At 39.8% G+C, this 25,209-nt stretch overlaps 1 protein-coding gene across 2 annotated transcripts; it reads left to right on the forward strand.

The window, feature by feature from the left end:
- Positions 1–7,188: 7,188 nt before the first annotated feature.
- Positions 7,189–20,320, forward strand: tbx20 (T-box transcription factor 20; the record flags this gene model as incomplete). Of its 2 annotated transcripts, none has more annotated exons than XM_080039078.1 (8): positions 7,189–7,318; positions 8,989–9,253; positions 10,686–10,850; positions 12,808–12,916; positions 15,858–16,016; positions 17,232–17,341; positions 19,692–19,804; positions 19,998–20,320. In XM_080039078.1, the coding sequence occupies 8 exons, from the start codon at positions 7,189–7,191 to the stop codon at positions 20,318–20,320; spliced, it is 1,374 nt and encodes a 457-aa protein (XP_079895204.1). The 2 variants fall into 2 exon arrangements, with proteins under 2 accessions (XP_079895204.1, XP_079895205.1); XM_080039079.1 differs by having other exon boundaries at positions 17,232–17,308.
- Positions 20,321–25,209: the final 4,889 nt, after the last annotated feature.

The following is a 25,209-nucleotide window of genomic DNA, read 5'->3' on the forward strand; positions in this document are numbered from 1 at the left end:
TAGTTCACAAACCTCATAATAATGAGCCAATTAAATTAATCTAAAAGTTGCTTAGAAGCTTTCTAAAAAAATCACCAAGGTCAACTTTTCTGTCCCGCTAGAGGAAAAGTCAAGTGACATGTTGAAACATTAGAATAGAGGGGTTTTCGGTAGTGTATCCTACAATGACAGGCAAACATCACTATTAAAGACACAGGCACTGGTGTTGAGAAAAACTAATTTTAAAAAGTGGCATCAAAACCGAGAGTATATCTTATAACTGTCTTCAACACATCCCTTTTCCCAGCCCCCCCTCCCCTCTCTCTCTCTCTTTCTGGCCCCAGCAGCCCTGTAGGTGAAATGCCGGCCATGTAATATGCAGAAGTATCTGTGATAATGGGGATTTACATTGACAAAAACAAAGCTATGCACATATATTAAATGTGTTTCCTGTAGTAGGCAAATAGTCGCCCCTGCTTGTGCCTGCGCCGGTTGAGGTGAAAAAGGGGGTCGGGTCACTGCAAACAGCCATTTCATTACTGTGGCTCAAAAACGTCCCGGGATTTCAAATTCAATCACAGGGCGATTATTTTTCCTCAGTTTCCACTCTGAGGGGAATTGGCTGTCTGTTTGCTGCTGACCTTTTCACGCTGCGGCCATTTATCCCGGAGGAATAATTGTTGAGATGGTTTCTTGGTCATATCCCTGAGTGCTGTAGCTTTCTGTGTGTGTGTGTGTGTGTGTGTGTGTGTGTGTGTGTGTGTGTGTGTGTGTGTGTGTGTGTGTGTGTGTGTGTGTGTGTGTGTGTGTGTGTGTGTGTGTGTGTGTGTGTGTGTGTGTGTGTGTGTGTGTGTGTGTGTGTGTGTGTGTGTGTGTGTGTGTGTGTGTGTGGTGAGCCGTAGCATATCCTGTTAGCTCCTACTGCTGAGAAATACTGATGATGGGCAACACACACTCACACAGACCCATAAACAAACACACACAGACTCACACAGACTCTCACACACACACACACACACACACACACACTGCAGAATACATGTCTGTTGGAACAAGTCACTTAATCCGCTCAGGTTGAAAATAGATATCAGAGCCAAGACGGTGGCAAAGTAGCTTTCATGTATTTTGGTGCATAATGGTCACAAGAAGCAAAGCAAAGAATCTGACGTACAATGAAATGTCGGCCTGTTTAAAGAAATATATAAAATGTTTTTTTTTAAATGTTATAAGAAAAAGGGCGTGCAAACAGTAACAACGTAGATTCAGTTTCCAATTTTCAATGATTAAAAAACACTTAAAAAATGAAAATAATTGTATCAAGTTTCTGTCACTCTCACAAAAATATAATTTGTTGGGGCGCCCTTAGCTCAGTTGGTAGGGCGTCCCCCCCATGGGCCTCGGCCAGCAGCGGACCCGGGTTCGATTCCAGCCCGCGGTCGTTCTCTGCATGTCACTCCCCTCTCTGTCCCATTTCAACTCTGTCTCTACACTGTCAATAAAGCATAAAAATAAAAATAAAATATATATATAATTTGTGGAAATTTGAGCATATTATTATTAAATATGACACATTGTGAATGTATTGGTGAATACACTGCATTTGTTATTTACAGTAACATTACTTTATGTCTGTATCATCATCTTGTAGAGTCAAGCTGAAAAACAACTGTTGAAAGGGCCGATGATTTACTCAAAGTCAACACTATTGAAACATATTTTTTAAGATGTTTGTTCTTTAAATATTTTTGTACGTGTCTAAGTGGTGAAAATATTTGTTAACACCTTCAACTTCTGAAATAAATTTTTTTTATTACAGTTTTCTTAATAAAACCTAACTTGTATGTATGTTTCTTCCTTTGCTTCTTGTATAGCCTGTTCATGTATCTCATTGGCCACTGCTTTACGTGACATTGATTTGTTTTATTTGTTTTAGTGTTATTTTGTGTATGTTTGTGCAAAATGGATGTTGAAAACTCTAATACAAATATGAATCATAAATAAAATTCATTAAAGTTGTGAGCTTAAGTATCAATAAAGATTGGTTCAATTCAAGTCCAAGGATTGATGCATTTTTTCGTGTGTCTTTTGTCAAAAATAAATACACGTGGCGCTCCGTGGCGTAGTGGATAGAGCGTGTACCATATTGGCTCCGGCCTTCGTTGCAGTGGTCGCGGGTTCAAGTACGACCCGTGGACCTTTACTGCAGGTCATCCCCCTCTCCCTCTCTCTCTCTCTCTCTCTCTGTCTCCCCATTTCAACCCTTTCTATCTAATAAAGCTTGAAAATGCCCCCAAAAAAATATATATATATACATAAAGTCTGTTATTTTTACCAAGATGAAAATCGACCCCAGATTGTTAAATGTGGTTTTCATCCTCATTGCTTACTCTGGCACTTTATTATTTATTGATTTACTTTTTGAATACTTTGTCTGGTTAATACTCATTTGATTCTGATGCCGAAAATCTTGAAACTTGAACTTTGTAATGCTGCTCTATATGTCCGAACAATTTTTTAATATATTTTTTTTTGTGCAAGTATCACAAAAAACTACAATAAATACCCTCTAACACTCGAACCTATTTCTGTAAACCAACTTTTCTCAATCTCACCCATGTTGTCAGGAGTCAGCTGGCTGTGTAATAAATCCTTATCTGTGTCTCCTTTTCGTTTGCCTATTTTATCAGTGACTCGTACTGAATTCATCAGTGAAAAGAAAGGCTCCAACACGACCCACCATCTGTCCCCTCTCTCCCTATACGGCCGGCTGTGTCCCTTTAAGACTGCGTCGGCCGGCCCAGCAAAGTGTGAATAATATTGGGCTAAAGGAGCAACGCCTTAAAGTGGGCAAAGCTTTTAGCACATTATCCGACTGGCAATTGCAAGGTAATCGAGTTTTGGCCCGCGCAGGTCTCTTATTAAATATCTGCAGCAGCACGATTTGCATTCAGGAGTCGCCTAATAGGTTTAGCCGCTCCAAAGGCCCGGCCTCTGGCTCGCTGTGTTTATGTCAGAGGGAGGGAGGGAGGGGGAGAGGGAGAGGGAGAGAGAGAGGGAGAGAGAGAGGGAGAGAGAGAGGGGGGAGAGAGAGGGGGAGGGGGGAGTGGGGAGGGGGGGAGGGAAGGAGAGGGAGGGAGAGAGAGAGGAAGAGAGAGAGAGACAGAGAGGGAGAGGGGGGAGACAGAGAGAGAGAGAGGGGGGAGGGAGGGAGGGGGGGAGAGAGAGAAAGAGAGGAAGGGAGAGAGGGAGGGAGAGAGGGGGAGAGAGGGAGAGGGAGGGGGAGAGAGGGGGAGGGAGGAGAGGGAGGGAGGGGGGAGGGAGTGAGAGAGAGTGACATTGAGGATGAGAGGTGATCCTGTTCTCCACACACACACACACACACACACACACTCTCTCTCACACACACACACACACACACATGCACCATAGAAAAAAATGAAGTCAGCATTTTGGAAACATGATGCCTTCAGGTGCCCCTCGGAAACTGCTACTTGTCCGCTTGAATGAACTGTAGATAAACCATGATAAAGTCACCCCTAAGATCCCCTTCCAGTGGAGAAAGCGTAAAGGTGCTACGAGGAACTTTTAAATATTTCTGAAACAGTCTAATTTTTCCTCTGATGATCATAACATACATGTAACAGCAAACGAGACCATCAGTGCAAAGAATGCTATTTGTATATAGTTTTTCTTAATGCCTTTGTCATGGGGTATACGCTCACCCAGGAACTACAACAAGCGTAGTAAAAACACTACCGCTTTTGTCCAAAGGGGGTGCTAGAATTAACACAAACTGAAACTTCCTCAGAGCACCTTTAACCAAGTGACATTTGTGTGCCTTTGTATTGGAGAAAACATGATAAAAAAAGACCTCTAAGTTCCCCTCAAGTGAGATATGGTCATGTAGTCAAAGTTAAAGTCAGAATTATTTCTATAGCACATTTAAAAACAGCATCAGTTGACCAAAGTGCTGTACAAGATACAATACAAAACAACATATAAGATACATGAGGAAAAGGGAGGAGTGTCAAAGTCTCAACTTGTGTTAAAGGCCAATGCAACAAAAGTGATTATTCAGCAACGTATTAAACATGTAGTGTGCGGGGAACCATATGAAACTGTTTTCAGCCCCGGCCCCCTCAGACAGGCCTGAGTCCAGCCCTGCCAAACACACACACACACACACACACACACACACACACACACACACATACACACACACACACACACACACACACACACACACACACACACACGACAAACACACAGAACATATCAGCTGTGTGTAACTGTAAAGGAAGGAGAAAAAAACACTTTGTCTAGATAAAGGCTTTATCTTAGGTGACGTCTAGACCGGACTCAGTTCCTATCAAGTTAAAAGCAAAGGAAATACAGTCAGAATAAAAAAAAAAGATGTCTTCAATCAGTCTCGAAAGCTTTTCTTCTCTGATATTAAATTGATTGAGCGACTAGAGACAGTAATAAGACGATAGGGGGAAGGAAGGGAAGCCTGGCCCTGGGAAAATCTACAGTATGGATGTAGCATGAGGTCTGCTGCTGTCACCATTACAACCCATTCAGCTGCTGGCAATTAATACTAGGCTTCAGGAAAAAAATAATGTGCATTTCCTGTTGTCACATGAGAGCTGAATGTGAGTGTGTGTGTGTGTGGGGGGGGGTGTGTGTGTGTGTCTGTGTGTGTGTGTGTGTGTGTGTCTGTGTGTGTGTGTGTGTGTGTCTGTGTGTGTGTGTGTGTGTGTGTGTGTGTGAGAGAGAAAAAGATTAGGGGCTCACTGGTGTGTGTCACAGAACGGATTAACCCAAGTCTGCTGCTCTTGCACTCAATAAGGTGTGTGTGTGTGTGTGTGTGTGTGTGTGTGTGTGTGTGTGTGTGTGTGTGTGTGTGTGTGTGTGTGTGTGTGTGTGTGTGTGTGTTGTAAGTTGTTAAGGCATTTCTCACAGTTACTAAGGGGTCCAACACTTCACATTGCATAATGAGTGCAAACCCAGTGTGTGCTCCGTCTCAACATGAGGTAAACCCACATGTAAACATCGGCCCGTCTGGTGACTGTGTTTACTTGTTGTATTCTTACAGCTTTTTACGTGAGACTATAATCTAATAAGCAAAATAAAGAGTAGTAGTAAATGTTTTTATTTTCAGTCCATGACCACAAGACACAACACAAAGAAGATAAACAACTTTCCTTAAAAGCATCAATGGCCGAAAAAGGGTATAGGACGAAGCCGAGGCTTATTATGCCGACCCTCTTTACATACTGCTATAAAATATACAATGTATCACAAAAACAAAATATAACGTAACATAACACAATACAACATAACAAACATAATACAATTCAACACAATATACTATACTATAATACAACATGAGAGGAAATTTGTATCTGTTAGGAATCAAATTAAAATTCATGTATTAGCCTATGTTGTTGGTCATTGTTACGTTTTATATGTAGGCTATTTATTAATTTATTTCGACATGCATGTACCATATAGTTGTATTTTTATGTTTAGCATATCTTTGTATAGCTTTGTTGTCCTTGTTTTTGCTGTACGTCTATTTATATCTTTCTGTACATTTGTCTGTGTGCAAGTAAACTGATAGCAACTTTAAAATACAGTCAAATGCATGTTATACAGTAGGGGCACAAATATATTACCAATAAAGATGATTCTGATTTTTAATAAAGTGAGTACAAGTGAGGGACAGTGTGCAGGATTCTTTGTTTGCTTTACAGCTGTTCTTTAATGAGAAATGATGCATTATTTTCATTTTGTTCAACAGCTCTTAACCAAGATTCTGAAACGTTAAATGTGTTTTTAGGGAAAAAGTGTAATTAGTCAGTGTAAAATACCGCTACACTATAAAACACTGGAAGCTACAGCAGCAAGATTCACCATGTGGAATATATATATTTTTTTTAATTTTTTTTTAGTTTTGTTAACATAATTTTAAAGATTTGGAATAGTTCAAGCTACACTTAAACGTACTATATATTCCATATTTATGTATATGTAGGTTTTGTATTATAATGAAATGACACTGCAATGGACATGTATACAAGTCCCAAACAATGCCAGTATCACTTAGTTGATATTTTAGGACAGTGTGTTTGATTAAAAATCAATAATGTCCAGACCAGCAACTGATTTGACTCACGTGTTTCAAGTCGTAAACAAAATCTTTACTCCGAATTTCTTCCATATGATAAGATGACCGTGACAGGGTGGGAATTATAGTTTTTGTGTTATTCAAAATGTGTGTCTATACTTTCGACAACACTGTAAAAAATGTGTTAATACGAGTGAGTGAGTGTGTGTGTGTGTGCGTGTGCGTGTGCGTGTGCGTGCGTGCGTGCGTGCGTGCGTGCGTGTGTGTGTGTGTGTGTGTGTGTGTGTGTGAAGCTGTCAACATAATTTCAATGCAACCATTCATTATCAAATAGCACCATGTTGGGCAAACGTCTCTTTAGCCGTTGACAATCTGGGTTTGGGATTCCACAACACGTGGTCCGGGGGCCTTCCAGGGGGTCCGTGAGATACAAATATACATTTTTATTTCCTTCTTTAATACTTAGCATGTGCAGAACATTCTTCTAAGCACGTGTAAGACATTTCCCTATACTGTCATCACCCCCTGTATATACACACAAAGTATGAAGACATAAAACAAATTCTCGCATATTATTCCTCTTCAACCACTCACTCTCCGGGTCTTTTAATTGGCTGCTTGGTATCAGAGCTCGTGCGGGACAGTGGGGAGTGTGACGTGGACACCAGGGCAGCGATTGGAGGGCCGCCTGTGATTATAAGGGGAGGGCGAGTCCGACACAAGCTTTCCAAAGAGCAGCCGGCCCCTAAACAACTGGCACAAGTCAGTGGAGTCAGTTCATACAGGCTTTGCTGCTTTTCCTTCAACATGCATCCGACTCGACTCACACCTCGGCAGTGACAAGTGTGTCAAGAGTGGTGTGTATTTTTCCCCGTTTTGAGCGAGACGGTTGTGCGCTAAGAGAGAACTCGCGGAGACCAAGCTTGTGCGTATTTCTCTTGCCCGTTTTTCTAACGTCGTCCGGGGGAAGAAAAAGAAAGAAACAACCGGACTTGATTGACCGATTCTGGGGGATTTTTTTTTTTGTATCATTATATTATTATTTCAAGGGGAATATTTTGAACCGTAAACCCACCGACATGGAGTACACGTCATCCCCGAAACCGCAGCTCTCATCCCGGGCGAATGCTTTCTCCATAGCCGCTCTAATGTCCAGCGGGAAGCCCAGTAAGGACAAGGAGGCGGAGGAGAACACCATCAAGCCCCTCGGTAAGGAATAGAGTAGGACATTCGAATAAAAAACTTTAGGTCTAGTTAAATTATTGTGATTTAGTAGCCAACGTATCATTACAGCTGGTGATGTGTAGTTACGCTTAAATCCTACATTTATCATGAACACCGCATCAAGCCCCTCGGTAAGAAATGAAAGAGGACATTAGAATAGAAAGCTTAGGTCGAGTTTTATTCTATGGTGATTCTATAGTGCGTAAAGTTACAGCTGGTGACGTGTATTTACGTTTAAATCCTCAGAGATAAAACGGAGGATTTTAAGTGAGGTGAAGGCTGAGTCCGGCGTGAGGCGACAGGGCCACTGCAGCAGCGGAGAGGCAAAACAGATAGGCAACAACTTGAATAATAAATATTCTGCATACAATCTACTGTACCCTGATAGCATTTTGAAGAGACAAGAAAATACGCAAAAAAACTATTTGATGCCAGTGAAGTAAAAATTCGTACGGTCAATACTTTATGATTCCAGAAAACAAATAGGCTAGATAGGCTAAATAACTATTCAAAAAATTTAAATAAATAAATAATAATTAAATAGCCGATTATATGTATGTAAAAGCATGCGATTGTCTAATATTAGAAGTCACGTTTAAATTATGTTATTGGGCCTTTTGTAAGCTATTATTATTATAATGTATTGCTTGGTTGACACACTGACTAAATATTTCATAAAATGAATGGCAACACTTCACTTCACTGGATTTTGGAGCAGGGCACTAATCCATCTCTGAGTTTTATTGTATTCTATGTCTCGTGAGAAACAGTGCAGCTCGCGTCTTTAGAAGGTTTTTATTTTTGCAAAGAGAATTCCACTCAACATGGGTCTCTGCGCCAAATTGAATTAGTCGGCTATGATAAAAAAGGAAGAAATATAATTAGTCAGTTATCTATTTATGTTATTATTTTAGTTTGTTCATAGTTAAGTTGTAACTATAACAGGATCATTTCCCCTCAATTGTACATGTCTAATACTTTTAAAATACAACAGCCAAAATAGTATTCCCTTTCATTTTCCTTTGCCCTAAAGACTTACTTACGCATAGAATATTGTGGATAACCTTGCAATTGTAAACTATAATGTTAACAACAAAAATAAATACACATGCATTAGACCACATAGGCACTTTCGTTAGATTGTAAACTGACCGCAGGCTTCAGCTTGATGTATTTTACTGTATATTCCTCATGGCACATAGCTGCTACAACAACTACAAGTAAAATGAAAATAATTCTCGCCATTGTCGATAACCTTGCAATAGCCTTATAATGTTAACAAAAAAATAAAAACAAACATGTATTAGACAATAGACTATTTCGTTAGATTGCAGATACACATGCAGGCTTCATATGATGTTGTATTCCTTGTGCCACATAGTCCTATAGCAGCTACAATAACTGCAAATAAAATGAAAGTGAACGTTACTTTTCAGTCTTTTGATGTATTTTAATTTTGATGTATTTCATGCCCCTGTAAAGCACTTTGAATGGCCTCGTGTCTGCATTGTGCTATAGAAATAAACTTGCCTTGCATTCAGCAAAATGCTTTTTACTGTATATTCCTCATGAGACCTATAGCTGCTACAATAACTAAACATAAAATGAAAGTAAACGTTACTTTTCTGTCTATTATCCCTATTTTCCCATATCAGAACAATTCGTGGAGAAATCTTCCTCGTGCAACCAGCCGTCTCTGGCCGACCTGTCCGTCTCTCTGGACGGGCACGCGTCGGACTACAGCGGGAGCGCGCCTGGCCTGGCCGTGGCGGCAGTGTGCACGGAGCCTCTGATCCCCACCTCGCCCCAGGGGGTCCCGAGCGAGGAGATGGCGAAGATCTCCTGCAGCCTCGAGACCAAGGAACTGTGGGACAAGTTCCACGAGCTGGGCACCGAGATGATCATCACCAAGTCCGGACGGTAAACTATAAACTACACTAAACGGGACACTGGCTTTGGCGAATGTGAACGTGTGTGTGTGTGTGTGTGTGTGTGTGTGTGTGTGTGTGTGTGTGTGTGTGTGTGTGTGTGTGTGTGTGTGTGTGTGTGTGTGTGTGTGTGTGTGTGTGTGAATGGATGAATGTGGTAAGAAATAAAAGCGCTTTTGGGGCTGAGAAAATCGGCTAAAAAGCGCTATATAGGCTAAGTCAAGTGCATTTGGATAGGCCAAATTATTATGGTCATGTTGCTATTGGCTACTCTTCCATACAAGGTTATTTAACAACAATGATAATAGTCTACATTATGAACGGTGATTAGATACGATTATTATTGGGTGGGTGCTAATATGTATTCAAGTTAATTTCTTGTTAATGTGTCTATAGCCACTATAAAGGCCTATAGTCAGGAGAAATTACTGCGAATTAACATTTTCACCTATTGTGTTATCTTGTAAGCATTTTCAGTTTTGGAGGTTTTAAAATATCAAAATGAAGAATTTCAAATTCCGTCTGCAACGTGTGCGTCAGTCTGAGCAGAAAGCTACAGAGACACACCTGACCTGATGGCGTCAATTATGATTTTAGGGACAGTGAGCACGGAAAACGATTTAGGTTATGGCCATATAGAGCCATAGTCTACATATAAATTGGATTTTGTCCTGGAATAGAAGCTATAACGAGGCTGTTTGTTTCTATATCGTATGTGTGAGTATTTTAACGTAGCCTTTACTGGGTTAAGTGAGCGTAGACAATGTTAAAATAAATGCAGGATAGGCTATTCAATCTGATATTTGCAGTATTTTTGGATTTGAATAATCGGCTAACAAAATATGTTTAAAAAGAATAATAATGTTCGCTATTGCCTCACCATAGTAATTTATCTGCAAGGTTTTGAAATAGTATTCAGGAAACAATTTTTTTTTAAATTATTGAATGATAGAATACAAACAACAATAACCTAAACTCAAAACAGAGAAGAAACACAGAAAAAAATTAAAGACTTGAAAGTCTGTGTTCGGCCGTGAACGAGTATATGGGCAACTTAAGTAATAAAACAAAAAATACTGACAGAGACAGATGAGATGATGCATATTTGTTTTCCATATTAAATTGTTCGCCCTACTTTATAATACAATAGCCTACTTCAAAAAAATACTGACTGAGGTCTATTGAGATTACGCATGTTTTGCAAAGGCTATAGGCTACAAATATATTTTCTCCCCAAAATAACAGTAAGCCAGCATGCACGCGATGTTAGTTATTTATTTTATTTTGTCTTTTGTTTGTGCGTTTACTTTTTCAGTTGTGTGATAGTGTTCCATAATTATTATGTTTTTAAATCCAAAAATAAAGTATTAAAAATAGAAAACATAATAACAATAAGCCCTGTTCCTGTTCCCTTCCTCCATCAGGCGGATGTTCCCCACTATCCGGGTCTCGTTCTCCGGCGTGGACCAGGACTCTAAATACATCGTGTTGATGGACATCGTCCCGGTGGATAACAAGCGCTACCGCTACGCCTACCACCGCTCCTCCTGGCTCGTAGCCGGCAAGGCAGACCCCCCTCTGCCCGCCAGGTACACACACACAAACCCCGCACAGTCAACACACACACACACTCATTTAGTCACATGCAGTGGTTTAAAACACTATGGTAATACTAATATGGAGACATGGGCTATTGGTGTTGTTAGGATTTTTTTTTTCAAGGCAGTTACACACACAAACCCCGCACAGTTCAACCATAACATAACACACACACACACACACTCAGTCAGTCTCAGTCACATGCTCTGGTTTAAACACTACATAGGTGATGTGAAGACATGGGCTATTGGTGTTGAGAGAATTTTTACTACTTTTGTTTTATTTTTATTGTTTTACAATTTTCGTATTGCGTTTGGAAGCAAAAGATAAAGAAAAACATATCAGAAAAAACATTTGATTGTTGATTTTTGAGGTTGAATTAAGATAACATTTTATAATTATTTTTATGAATATCTGGCTTTAAAAAATAAGGTTTAGGCCTATGATTCCGTATTTCCAATGAGGTCGCTCTCGTAATGCATGTTAGGCCTTATTTCTTTATTAGCCTATAAGAAGCACTTTAAGATGCTGTTCTTGTCTGAAAAGTAGCCTACAAATAAAGTTTATTAAAAAAATACATTATTATTCAGTAAACGGGGTAGGCCCATATCGGTAAAAAAAAAAAAATGCATAGGCAAGCTTTGTCTTATACAGAGGCAGGCTATCTTATATTATTGGGAAGGACCGAGTCTTTGTGTGGTCTATCTCACGTGTGCTACCTGACAGTGTCTTGTTGATCGGGATAGATTAGGCGTCTGTGCCCCAGGTGAAGGCAGGTCCAGGTGTTAATGATGTGAAGTGCTGACAAACGAACGAATCTCTCGTGAAAGTGTGACAGGTTACAGCGTGTAGCACTTTTTTTTGTTTACATTATCAACAAAAAACATTAACAACCTGTAAACATTATATCTGCCCGAGGACACACACACACACACACACACACACACACACACACACACACACACACACACACACACACACACACACACACACACACACACACACACACACACACACACACACACACACACACACACACACACACACACACACACACACACACACAGCTCCGTAAACAGAGACGGATTAAATAATTGAATCTTTTCCCGGAAACATCTGGGAACGTTCAGGCCACGCTGACTGATGTGATGAAGACGTCAGTTAAAGGCAGAGCTGTCACTCACTAAAGGCCCTGCGCAAAATGCAGCCATGGCAACGACAATGGGCTCACGTTATATTTAAATTTGTATGTATTTTATTAAGAAATTGAGGTTTTAGCTGCTAGAAGTTAACATTCTGCAGTTAGGCTACTCTTTACAATTTCTCCAAAATGTATCGTATTTCGGACTTCATGTAGCCTAAATAAATAAAATAAACATAAAATGAACGTAGGAACAGGGATAGAATGCCATAACCATTGGAGAATAAGAATGATGATAAAGCCAAGCCTTAATAATAAAATAATAGGTCTAGCCTTTATTAAGGGATTTGGAATCGTCTCCTCATTATTCATGGTCTAAACTACAATTCCTTGGATAAAAATAGCTCCTAATAGGCCTAATTCAATCGAATAGGTTTGGCCTACATCTCTTTAGACAAAGGGCAGTGACTGACGAACAGGTAGTCTAGATTTATTCGGCAATTCTTTGCGCAATGATGCCCTTGTTTTGGTAACATTTGCAATATAATTCACCACACGCGGACTTAATAAGAAAAAAATATCATTCGAATACATATTTGCTTCGTTCCAAATAAATGAAGCCCATTTAATATGCTTGTTCTTGACTCAAATATTGTATCGCTATGCAGCCATGTCTTCAGGGAGATAACTGATAACTACGATAACGATAGAACGCGGTGGCCCACGGCTGGTGCGTTGATTGGACATTGAACGTTCTCTCTGGAACGCCTCTCAGCCAATGACATGTCTCTATTCTCCTCCCGCAGGTTGTACGTTCACCCGGACTCTCCGTTCACCGGCGAGCAGCTCATGAAGCAGATGGTTTCCTTCGAGAAAGTCAAACTGACCAACAACGAACTGGACCAACATGGACACGTGAGCACCTCTCCCTTTATTCATATGTTGTCTCGAGGGTAAAAAAAACAGGTTGAACCAAAGTGTAAGGCCTTATGTAGGCTAGTCTTCGCCTCCCCCAGAGTATGGCTATCCTCCGAAATAACTTACTAGAAAAATAATTAGCTTGGACCTGATAAAATATATAAAAGTCCTAAATTATAACACTTCTAAAATTATATTATTAGCTTGTTTTAAATGTGTCGTTAGGTCAAACGTTTTGGGCTGGATGTGTGAGTTATTCCAATGGCAAAAGTCTGGATATCCACCGAATTGCATGTATCAACATGTAAAAATGGATTTTACACAAATGCGCTAAAGTTATAAAATTGCTCTTTTTAATCCTACTCTCACTAAAGGCTTCAGGCCAAGCACAAGCAGCAAAACAGCCTGAGAATCAAGCTAGTATGCGTGTGTTTAAAAAGCTCCCTGTCGCTATTTACATGGACGTAACCAAAACAAAATATACAGTATTCAATTTACTTTTGAATACTTGTCAGTTTTTTTTTCATATTATTTTTTTTTAAATACATCTGAATATATAATATGTTTCTAAGAGAACAGGTTTTGTTCATCCTATTATTTCATGATGTTATAATGAAACTAAAGCAGCCTGTTTGAGAGGAAATATCAACCATTTATATAATCTATATTTTCCTAAATTAATGCAAGTTTTGGAGAAAAAAGTTATAATTTGATGATCAGACAAATATATGATATATTTTAAGTAATTCAATATATAAACCAGTTATTAAATATACATTTTTCTGAGACACGTAGCCTAGGCTAATATAAATGAATGAGTAATTGACTTGAAATACATTTTCACTGTCTATCTAGCTGCACATTTAAAATCATGTCCCAATTAAATAATTACTGTATTGTTAATAAACACCCAAAAATATCCAAAAATCTATAATACAATTCTGATACACAAGCAACTACTGGAAAATGATTTGATTATGATAAAGACAATGTTGTTAATACTAAAAGGTTTAATATGGATCTTTTTATAATAGAAACTGAACTTGTATTTCTATGTATAAAACAATTAGCCCCACTGATAGCAAATATGAAGGTCATAGTATGGTGCAAACATGTTGCTGAATTTAATTGAGCAACTTACACTTATAAAAAAAACACCTATCAAGCTTAAAGGAATACGGAACCGGCGTTCTATCATTATAAAATCGCTATTATAATATAATGAATGCGTTTTTTCTTCCCTCAGTCTTCCCTCAGTCTTCCCTTGGCCCAGCTGTCCTGTTAATCCTAAACCTACATGTTTACCATGCGTGATGTCACACATGGGAAAATGTAGGGTTAGACAGTGAGACCATAAAACACTCTTTCTGCCTTTTCTCAGGCTAGGATGAACCGATTTCTACATTTTCTGCACATTTATACTACATAGGATCTCAGAGTTCAATACACCTTCATATTCCCACCGGTGAAGTAGGTCTTTAAACACCAAATGCTGCACACACATTATATCTGCTGTATTGTAGTGTCCTGCTTCATTTAGTGTCTGAGTCAGGGGTTGAGAATCTGAAGTGTTTCCTGGGCTGAAGCCAGACTGGAAAACTTTCACCTGCAGCCGCTGCAGCGTTAACAACTTTATCTGTTCACACTCGTCTCTCTCTCGCTCCGTTCCTCCCTCCGTCTTTTTATTCTTCTGTCAAGTTATTCTTCATCTTTTGGCACTGAATCATCATCTCTCTCTCTCTCTCTCTCTCTATCACTCTCCCTCTTTCTCTCTCTATACAGTATATCTCACTCACTCACTCTCTCTCTCTCCCTATCTCTCTATCACTCTCCCTCTTTCTCTCTGTCTCTCTTTTTCTCCTGCTCTCTCTCTCTCTCTTTCTCTCTCTCTTCATTTGTCTCCCTCTCTACCTCTCTCTCTCTCTCTGTTCCTTCCTTTCCCTTTCACTCAGACCTGTAAGTCGGTTGGATAATGTTAGATATTTCTATGTTCAGATTTTGCACATCACTTGAAATGAAAATGCCCAAAGTCCCGCGTGGTTAAGGAAACAAAGAGGCACTATGCAAGTTTGGAATATAAGGCATCAATATATACTAGTTCATTTGAGCTCATTGTAGTTATTATGGTAGATTATGTGTACCTTTCAAAACAAGCAAGCACTACACAAACAGGACAACAATGCGTAATTTTTTTCAGCTATGGATTTCGAACCCCCCCTTGACCCTTATTATGAAATAAATAAATAAAACAAAAAAATGATTCCATTGTTCAGTGAATTTTTGAAAAATTAAGAATGTCATGAAATATTTTTTTCTATGGCTGAACTCTGGCTGAAATGCCCCTGACAGTCTGACTGGGCGAACATATATATATTTCCCTGTCTAATTCCCTGCGTTCCAATCCCATACTTCCCTACTATTTAGTATGCCAGAAAAAGATTTAGGATGTCCCAATACATAGACGTCAATTGTAGAAAATACATAAATGCCCCACTAACTCCAATAGCATTTTGGAGTATTCGTCTTTATTCTTGACATTTCTCGACATAATGAAAAAAAAAAACTTCTTTATCTATTCTTTTATTTTTTTCTCTCTCTCCTGTGGCCCTTAAACTCTTCTGTACTTTAGTATGTAGTGTAGTAAAAAGAAAGAGTGTGTGATTTGGATCGCAGGGTGTGTGTCATTTAAGTCTGTTGGTTGCCCCTGACAGTCTGACTGGGTGAACCTGTATAAATGTCCCCGTCTCATACTTCTTTTATTCGATTTTAAATGTTTTATAATGTGTTTTATGTATTCTAATCTTGCCCCTGTAAAGCACTTTGAGTGGCCTTGTGTCTGAATTGTGCTATATAAATAAACTTGCCTTGCCTTGCCTTGCCTTACATTGCCTTACATTGCCTTGCCTTGCCTTGCCTTGCCTTGCCTGTGTCTCTTCAGATCATCCTGAACTCAATGCACAAGTACCAGCCGCGCTGCCACATCATCAAGAAGAAGGAGCACACGGCGTCGCTGCTCAACCTCAAGTCCGAGGAGTTCAGAACCTTCGTGTTCGTAGAAACCGTCTTCACCGCCGTCACGGCCTATCAGAACCAACTGGTGAGTGATTGACAGCTCACACGGACCAATGAGCATTAAGGACCATATCTGTTCAGTCTTCTTTGGATCATATTATATAGAGCATGTTTGTTCTCCTTTGATTGACAGCTCAAACGGACCAAGTGGCCGGTTAATATTCTAGACCATTAGACTGTATGTGAACAATTAGACTAAAGGTGGAGTCAGTGATTCTGGAGAATGCTTGTTGTCAAAATAATTGTTGTCAAATTCCGTGAATATCACTTCACGATCTGCTACCAATCTGTCCTGTGTGTGCGTTGAATAATCCAGTGTTAATACACAGCCTAGGCTCTGTAAATGGGTATGTTATTAAAGGATATGTAAACAAAGGGGGCCCACCATAGCTGACAATATGCCTTTTCATAGACTCTAGACTGTGTTTGTTTTTGGTGCACACACAGTAAGGACAGGTAGCGGATCTTGAGGAGATATTCACTGATTTGGAAAAAAAATCATTTTAACAACCATCACTCTCCAGAATCGCTGACTACACCTTTAATTGCCAAGCTCCTGTTTTGGTTTCATTATATTTTAAAACAGTAAAATGGCTAAAAGCTTCATGTAGGAGCCGTTCTTGAGATTTGATCGTATCACCCTATGGTCATTGATGTTCAAATTTAACTCTAAGGACTTCATGTCTATGTCCGCCGTAAAAGTTGAGACAGAAAGTTTATATGCGAAGGCTCCAGAACAATTACTGAACATGAAATGACATTTGATACCGAACAGTAGCCGCATAAAAAACCAAGAGAATCAACAATAGAATCACGATAAAACTAAATGATGAGCACCAGATCCTTTGGGACTCTTTGATCTTTGAGAACAGTCTTTAAAACGGTATCAGCTTGAGATTAAAATGATCTCAGTCATGATACATTTTCCATCCAGCCATCCATTTGTATTTAGGCATGTATGGTTGATTTTAATATTACCAAATTTAATAAAATTGTAGAAAGGGTAAACAACATGGAACCTTTAATTTCTTTAGAATATTTTGTTGGTTGTTTGTTGGTATCTTTTTTTTTGTTTACAATCTGAGGAAGTCTATTCTTGATCGTTGTAGTGTTACTTGTAAACTTATGAAATATCGTAGAACACGGGGCACCCTTAGCTCAGTTGGTAAGGCGTGTGTGTAGTGTTTGAGTTAGAGGACATAAAGAAAATAAAATAAAAACATTGACACATTTCTTCCAGATCACCAAACTGAAGATCGACAGCAACCCGTTCGCCAAAGGTTTCAGGGATTCGTCGCGGCTCACGGACATGGAGAGGTACAGGGGATTCTGGGAACGCCACGGTTTACTGTTTACATATCCTGCCATCTTTATTCATTCAGCTGTACAGTCTCCATAGTTTATTCCTTTCTTATTTACTTTCATTTTCCTCCTCTTATATTCCTTGTTCTGCATCTATTTTTTATCTTATTGTGCACTGGACAGTTACACACACACACACACACACACAAACACACACACACACAAACACACACACACACACGTAACCTTGTATTTCTATATTTGTGAGGACCCTTATATTGACATAATGCACTCCCTAGCCCCTTACCCTAACCTTAACCAGCCCAATTAAATGCTTATGCAAAACCTTAACACTAACGAAACCCTAAACTTAGACCTGACTCTAAACTGAAAGTCCTAAAAAAGAAAGTATTCTCAGAGTACATCCGTCCCAAAGTTAGGGGCCGGCCCGAAATGTCGTCACTTTCCAAACATGTCCTCACTCCTAAGGTCAACAACTCTAATTGGTCCTCACAAAGATGGATGTTCAAGTAGACACACACACACACACACACACACACACACACACACACACCATTCAACACACACACACACACACACACACACACACACACACACACACACACACACACACACACACACACACACACACACACACACACACACACACACACACACACACACAGTTACAAATCCCTCTCCAAAGGATTTTTTATAGACGCTGCCAAAACACACACTTCTCGTAATTCCTGATTCCGGCACTACGGCCAAAATCAGCCGACGAAATCAAACCATCTGCCCATTTCCCTCAAACAATCAAAACATCGCAAACCAGAGACGGCCTTAAGTCAGCCAGACACACACACACACACACACACACACACACACACACACACACACACACACACACACACACACACACACACACCCTATTCTTCTTCTCTGTCTCTTTCTCTGTTTGAGGGCTGTGAATTAGACCTGATCAATTGATCTTCGGGGAGCTGCAGAAATCACATTAGTCTGGAGTCGGCCACTGCACTAAAACACACTGTAATTCAATTGGCTGCAGTGACTGATTGAAACCAGCATGCCCCTCCCTCCCTCCCCCCTCCCTCTCCCCTGGCCTGCCGTGCACACACACACACACACACACACACACACACACACACACACACACACACACACACACACACACACACACACACACACACACACACACACACACTGTGGGAGTTCTCTGTGGCCTCTTTGCCGGAGGGGCCCGACGCTGATAAAAACACACACATTTGTACTCCTCTGCTGACAGATATTGCACTTTCCTAACCTAATTGGAGGGTTAGGCAAGAGGAGGGGGGGGGGCTGCTAATGTGAACGCATGGCTCGCATGATGCAGACCACTTGCCTGTCCGCCCACACACACGCTCACTACACACACACACACACACACACTCTCTCACTACCTCCCCCAACAATTTGTGTCACTGTGTTTGAGAAGTGCTATCTGACAAGACTCAAATGAGCTAATGCACTTTGTGGGAAAGTGAAAACACACACACACACACATAGACACACTCTCTCTATCACACACACACACACACACACACACACACACACACACACACACACACACACACACACACACACACACACACACATGATGGTGGACGGACGTGTAAACAAAATTACAACATGAATGCACGGAAATATTCAAACAGAATACTGGTGTTACACTCAAATCTGTGACCCGTCAGATTCAGTGATGCTAAACATGATAACTATAAAAAAAAAAAAAAAAATGTTGATGAATTATTTTCGAGTGTGGCTTATTGCCGGTAGATCTCCGATAGCAGCTGTTCAAATATATTCATTACAAACATGCTGATAAAAAGTACATATAAAAACTGTTTGCTGAAAGCTACATTATCTGATATATTTCTTCATTTGTGTTTTTCAGTTTTGATTCTTTATTTTATTCTGATCTCGTGACAAGGTAAACATTCTATTCAATCAAATCAAATTCTTAATAAAAAGGTTACAGATTTGAGCGTAACACTGGAAATGGAAGACTAGGTTTAACTTTTTAATGTAAAGTGTGTTTAGCGTTGATGCAAATATTCTGATAAGACTACTTGAATAAAAAATAAAACCTGTGTAAATGCACGTGCAATAGTACAATATATTACATTTATATCAAATACTAATTATATATATATTAATTTCTTGATACATTTTTACTTTTTAAAATGTTATAAACCAGTTATATATTAAATTGTTATAAAAACTAAAATAATTTTCCCAGCTACCAGTGTGTAGTCTATTGTTGTTTTTATGACTGTCTGTGTGGTCGAATGTGAAATAGATATTTATTTTGGGGCTCTTTCTTCGGCTTTTGCTGCAGGGAAAGTGTTGAGAATCTGATCCACAAGCACTCGTACGCGCGGTCGCCCATCAGAACCTACGCCGGAGACGAGGAGAACCTGAGTGAGGACGGACACGCGGCGCACGCCAGAGGTGAGCGGCAAACACACACGCACGCACGCACGCACGCGCACACACACACAACAGACCATTATTATGTTGGCATAGAAAGAGGAACATTTTTTTTTTCACAAAAATGCCTTTGTGTGGACCTGATGTGAGCACACCTTAATATTAACCTCCACCCCTTGTCCCCTTGTCCCGTTGTCCCCTTGTCCCGTTGCAGGCTCTGCGTTCACGGCCTCGGACAACCTCTCCCTGAGCTCCTGGGTGACTTCGGGCTTCTCTGGCTTCCAGCACCCGCAGTCCCTCTCCGCTATGGGGGGCGGCGGTGGCTCTCTGCCCCATCCCATCCAGGGCTCCCTACCCCCCTACAGCCGCCTGGGCATGCCCCTCACGCCCTCCGCTCTGGCCGGGACCATGCAGGGCAGCGGGCCTTCGTTCCCCTCCTTTCACATGCCCCGTTACCACCACTACTTCCAACAGGGGCCCTATGCAGCCATCCAGGGACTGCGCCATTCATCCACCGTCATGACCCCGTTCGTATGACTCTGTTCTGGGGCAAGAGGCGGCTGATTTACTCACTCATTCACAACAACACGGTGCAACCAGTTATATCCCTCCACTCCTCCGACGCATCACTACTCCTCATCTTGTTTGTATCAGTCCACCTGACCTGGTCTTTGTAAATATAGTTCCACTGCAAAAGAGTGAGAGTGAGGGGCAGACGATGTGTGGCGTATGGATCCAGAATTATTAAACTTTGGAATCTCCACAGGACTTGAGGACACATCAGAAGGTCCCGGGGCTTCTGCGAACACTTTAGTGACATTGTACAAACACTTACAACCTCAATACGAACTATAAAAATAGCTAAAAACGAGACGATAAAGGAGCATGTTTGGTCTTGGTCCTTGAAGAACAGAAAAATGGATCTCAACGGGACGGGAACTCATTTTAACGATATTCAGAGGAACTTGTCTCCTCCCTATAAAGGTGTTAACTGTCCCTACACGAAGGCTTTAAAGACGACAGGTTGCTGCGATCCTTCAACATGCAACAATGAGGATTTTTCTGTGTTGGACATTTCAGCATATCAGAATGGCGGAGAACAGCAGCCATGTTTTTTTTCTTCTTGTTCTTAGAAAGCCAGCCATATGTACAGTTCAAACTTCACGCTGTCTTGACAATAATAGGGACTTTAAGCAACGACGGTTGAGAGGACGGCTACGGCGGTCGAGTAGAATTTTGAGCATTCGAGAACTTATGTCATCACCTCCTATCGCTGTAGTCAGAGCGAGTCAGAGCCGTAGTCCGTCTGTTTACAACGGCAGAACGGGGGTTTTGACGTCGTGAGCGCTACACCAACTGCAGCAAGTAGCCGTTCTAAGAGTTGCTAGGTGATAGTTGGAAGCCGTTGGAATCTTTCCCCGACGCCGTAGCTGTAGCTAAAACACCGCTGCTTCAAGTCCCTATTGTCAAAAAAATCGAAATGTTAAAAAAACGCATTGTACAAATAAGGAAAAGTGCAACATTTACTTATAGGAAAAATTCTCACTGTATAGAGTGCAAAAAAAATAAGACGCATGCTGACCGCAGTAGACTTACACGCTGGGTGAACTTTATACAGAATAATATGAGAGGAGTAATCCAGACTGCAACATGAGAGAAGGCTTTTTATATATGTTAAAAGGCTTGGCCACACCAGCACTGAAAACTGCTAAATGTTCTACACGTCACGGCCTATTTTGTGACAAAAAAAGATAAATATTGCTGGTGAGTCTGAGCCTTAAAGCTGGGGTGGAGGATTTGGGTAGAAAATGGCAGTTGGGATAGAGATTTGAATTAAAATACCTCAACCGCTCCACTTGTTCTCTTTGGTCCCTCCCCTATGGTCCCTCCCTGACACGCTCTACACACCAACAAAGTCGTGCCAAAGTGAATGGACAGCCCCAACAGCCAATAAGAACAGAGAATCGGAATCCTTGCTCTGATTGGTCAAAGTGTACAGCTCATGTTAACTTTGACCAATCAAAAATCATATACCCCAGCTTTAACTAAGAGGGATACATTCAGCGGCAAGATGTGTTGAGTTCAAATCATCAGTTTTAAAGTAGTAAAAAGTTGTTTCGATTCACTGTGCCATAAATGTAGCCCTCATAAATCCACCCCAACTTTTGTGCCATAACATACAGAGACATTTTGAAGGTTAACCGTAGAGCAAAATTGGTATTTTTCACAATAAACAAATGTGTCTTTTTTTTCAGCTTACTGCAGCCTATTAGCGGTGGCTCCAGAGCAGGTGTAACCGAGCTGATTTATGGCCGTGTCAGAGCGCGTCGACAGGGCCTCTGCACCTGGAAGTAATGGCTCTTTGGAGAACCTGGAAGCTGTTAAGAGTCGACTTACTCACACTCACTAAACTAAACGGTGCAGCTTCGGTGCTTGAAAATATCAGTCAGGGTCGTTTGTTTGGAAGATTTGGAAGAAAAACCATTAAATTGTCCCACCTGGAGTGACAGTTGGAAATAAATTTGAGTTTAAAATTTTTTATTTTTTCAATCTAAGCAAAGCAAAAGCTCTCCATCTCATCGAGCAGCGGTTTGTAATCGAGTCCTTGAACGAGACGGACTTACCGGAAAATATTATATGCTGATTATTGACTTATCAATTTTTCTTCAAGTCCTAAACTCTTTACCAAACTGATGTAAGGGATGCTTATCAAATGTTTGTTTATGTATTGAATTTATAGTTTTTAAAAAATAAAATAAAAAAGTCGATAAATACATTTGATTTCAAAATACCAATATTATCAGCCTTAAAGATCCAGTTTTGACTAGTATATACTATAGATTTTAGAAGTCTACTAATACGGTGGGAATTCATCCAACCTGTTTGCAACACAAATCTATTCTCTCTTGTTTCATGATAAAGAATCCAAAATGGTACAAGTTGAGTGATATCGGAAAAAAAATTCTGCAAAAAAAAGGAATTTTAAAGTACACAATCTACTGCTTGTGATGGAGATTTTTTGCAGTGAGGATTTAAAAATTTTGCACAATCAATATTTCAGCTTCTTGCGTCAGTGGGGCTCTGTGTTGATTCAGGGCTCAGGGTTGAGTGTTGGGTGATGAAGACACTTTCAATGCGACTCTGGAAACTGAATTAAAACATGTATAAAAGTCAAATCTTTCCCAGTTACACAAACACTGTAAATGTGTGTGTGTGTGTGTTTTTTAAGCATGTTGCATAGGAACAAGGACATACAGACATATCAGTTCATTTTATCTCAACTGCTTATTGTGGAAAGATTTTTTCCCAAATTATTTTCATTTTTGGAAATCGAATCTTGGCCCAAAGATCTGTTTAAAGGTTTGTACAAATTAGCTGAATTTTTCTGTTTATGAACACTTTCATTTTGAACCGAATGCACAGTCCCGACTTTCCACTGAAAATAATCACTTTTTTTTTTTTTTTTTTTTTCGTTTTCTGTGCCATAATATGAATACGACACCGTGCGAGATTGTGTTTTGATGATTTTTTTTAAGTGCAATATATTTATTTTGCTCTCTGGAAATAATGTGTAATATGTACTAATGCCGCATTTAAAAAAAAAAATGTTATTTGTAAAACCTTGAGAAATATATATCACCACCCAAACTGTTTGAGTTATTTTTTTTTTCACTGACTTTGTGTTCACTTTTCTCTCTCAATGAATCACAGCTTGTCAGAAATACATTAAATTGTAAAATAATTGAAAAACACAACCGAAATATTTATGTTTTTTTTTTAAGCCACATGAGATACTGAGAGATTTTCTGTCTCTCGCTCTATAATTCCCTTTCTCATGCTAGAATCTATGAAGCCATTACAATAAATCTGTATCATCAGGTTTGGAGTTCATGATATAACATATTGAATGCCAAGAGGCTAAAAAATGTACTGAGAATTTCAGTGTCAACGAAAAAAAAAAAGTTTACGAGGCTTCATCATGATTTTTAAACTTCCTCTGTATCAAAAACCCGTTGTACATCGCCATCTAGTGGTCACGTTAGCAGAAATAAAACCCTGCGTTCCAAATCACTTTCTTTTTACTACAATTTTTACTGCACTTTGGTGCAATCCCAACTTATTTGTTTGCATTTTTCAAGCTTTATTTGATAGTACAGAGTTGAAATGGGGAGACAGAGAGACAGAGAGAGAGAGGGGGGATGAGCTGCAGTAAAGGTCCACGGGTCGGACTTGAACCTGCAACCACTGCAACGAAGGCCGGAGCCAATATGGTACACGTTCTTTCCACTACGCCACAGGAGTGCCCAAACCCAACGTTTTTTTAAGTTTAAATTATGTATAAGCCATACGTCTTTGGCCATTCACAAAAACAAATAAAAATAAGAATCTACACATCTTCATAATTGTGAGCCATAATCTATATCTGACAACGTTTTAAACTGATAACTGAAAACATATGTCTTCAAGTTGATATTTAAAGTTATTGAAATGTACAGTAAATACAAAAAATTTGATGTGGGACTATTTCTTGCCACCTATTTATTCAACTACCTCTTACCTGTATTTAATTTCTTCTTCTTCTTCTTCTTCTTCTTCTTCTTCTTCTTCTTCTTCTTCTTCTTCTTCTTCTTCTTCTTCTTCTTCTTCTTCTTCTTCTTCTTCTTCTTCTTCTTCTTCTTCTTCTTCTTCTTCTTCTTCTTCTTCTTCACACAGATGCATTTCCGTCAGACACTCACTCTATAAAGAACATGTAAGGCCGCTAAAATTTGTCCGTTCTTTGCCACTGTAGAAATAAGGCAACGCAACATGGCACGTGCTGTTATATTATTGAAGCTAACTCTGACAAGGTTTTAACCTGATACTGAGACTGTATGTCTTCAAGTTGATATTTACAATTATTGAACATGTAAATACAAAAAATTCAATGTGGGACTATTTCTTGCCACCGGACACATCACTACCTTTTTAAAACTAGGAAATCGATTCCTCTTTTTCCAGAGTAGTGCATTGTACTTCTTACACTAACCCTGCGTTCCAATACCCATACATACTTCCCTACTATTTAGTATGCCAGAAAAAGATTTAGGATGTCCCAATACATGCACGTCAATTGTAGTATGCTGAAAATACAAAAATGCCCCACTAACTCCAAAAGCATTTTGGAGTATTCCTCTTTATTCTCAACATTTCTCTACATAATGAAAAAAAATCTTCCTTATCTGATTTTTTTTTTCTCTGTGGCTAAAACTCTTCTGTACTTTAGTATGTAGTGCAGTAAAAAGTGATTTGGAACGCAGGGATAATCTCTAATCCAATAAAACACTTTTAGAGGCCAGATTTCAACCTGTCTCAAATTAGTTAAATCTGCAAGACAACAGGCCTCAACTATCTGATAAACAAGTGGTTTACTTCAGGCCCATGTGAGC

Source organism: Ammodytes marinus, assembly GCF_949987685.1.
Source record: "Ammodytes marinus genome assembly, chromosome: 13".
In the NCBI taxonomy this organism is placed as follows: Eukaryota; Metazoa; Chordata; class Actinopteri; order Uranoscopiformes; family Ammodytidae; genus Ammodytes; species Ammodytes marinus.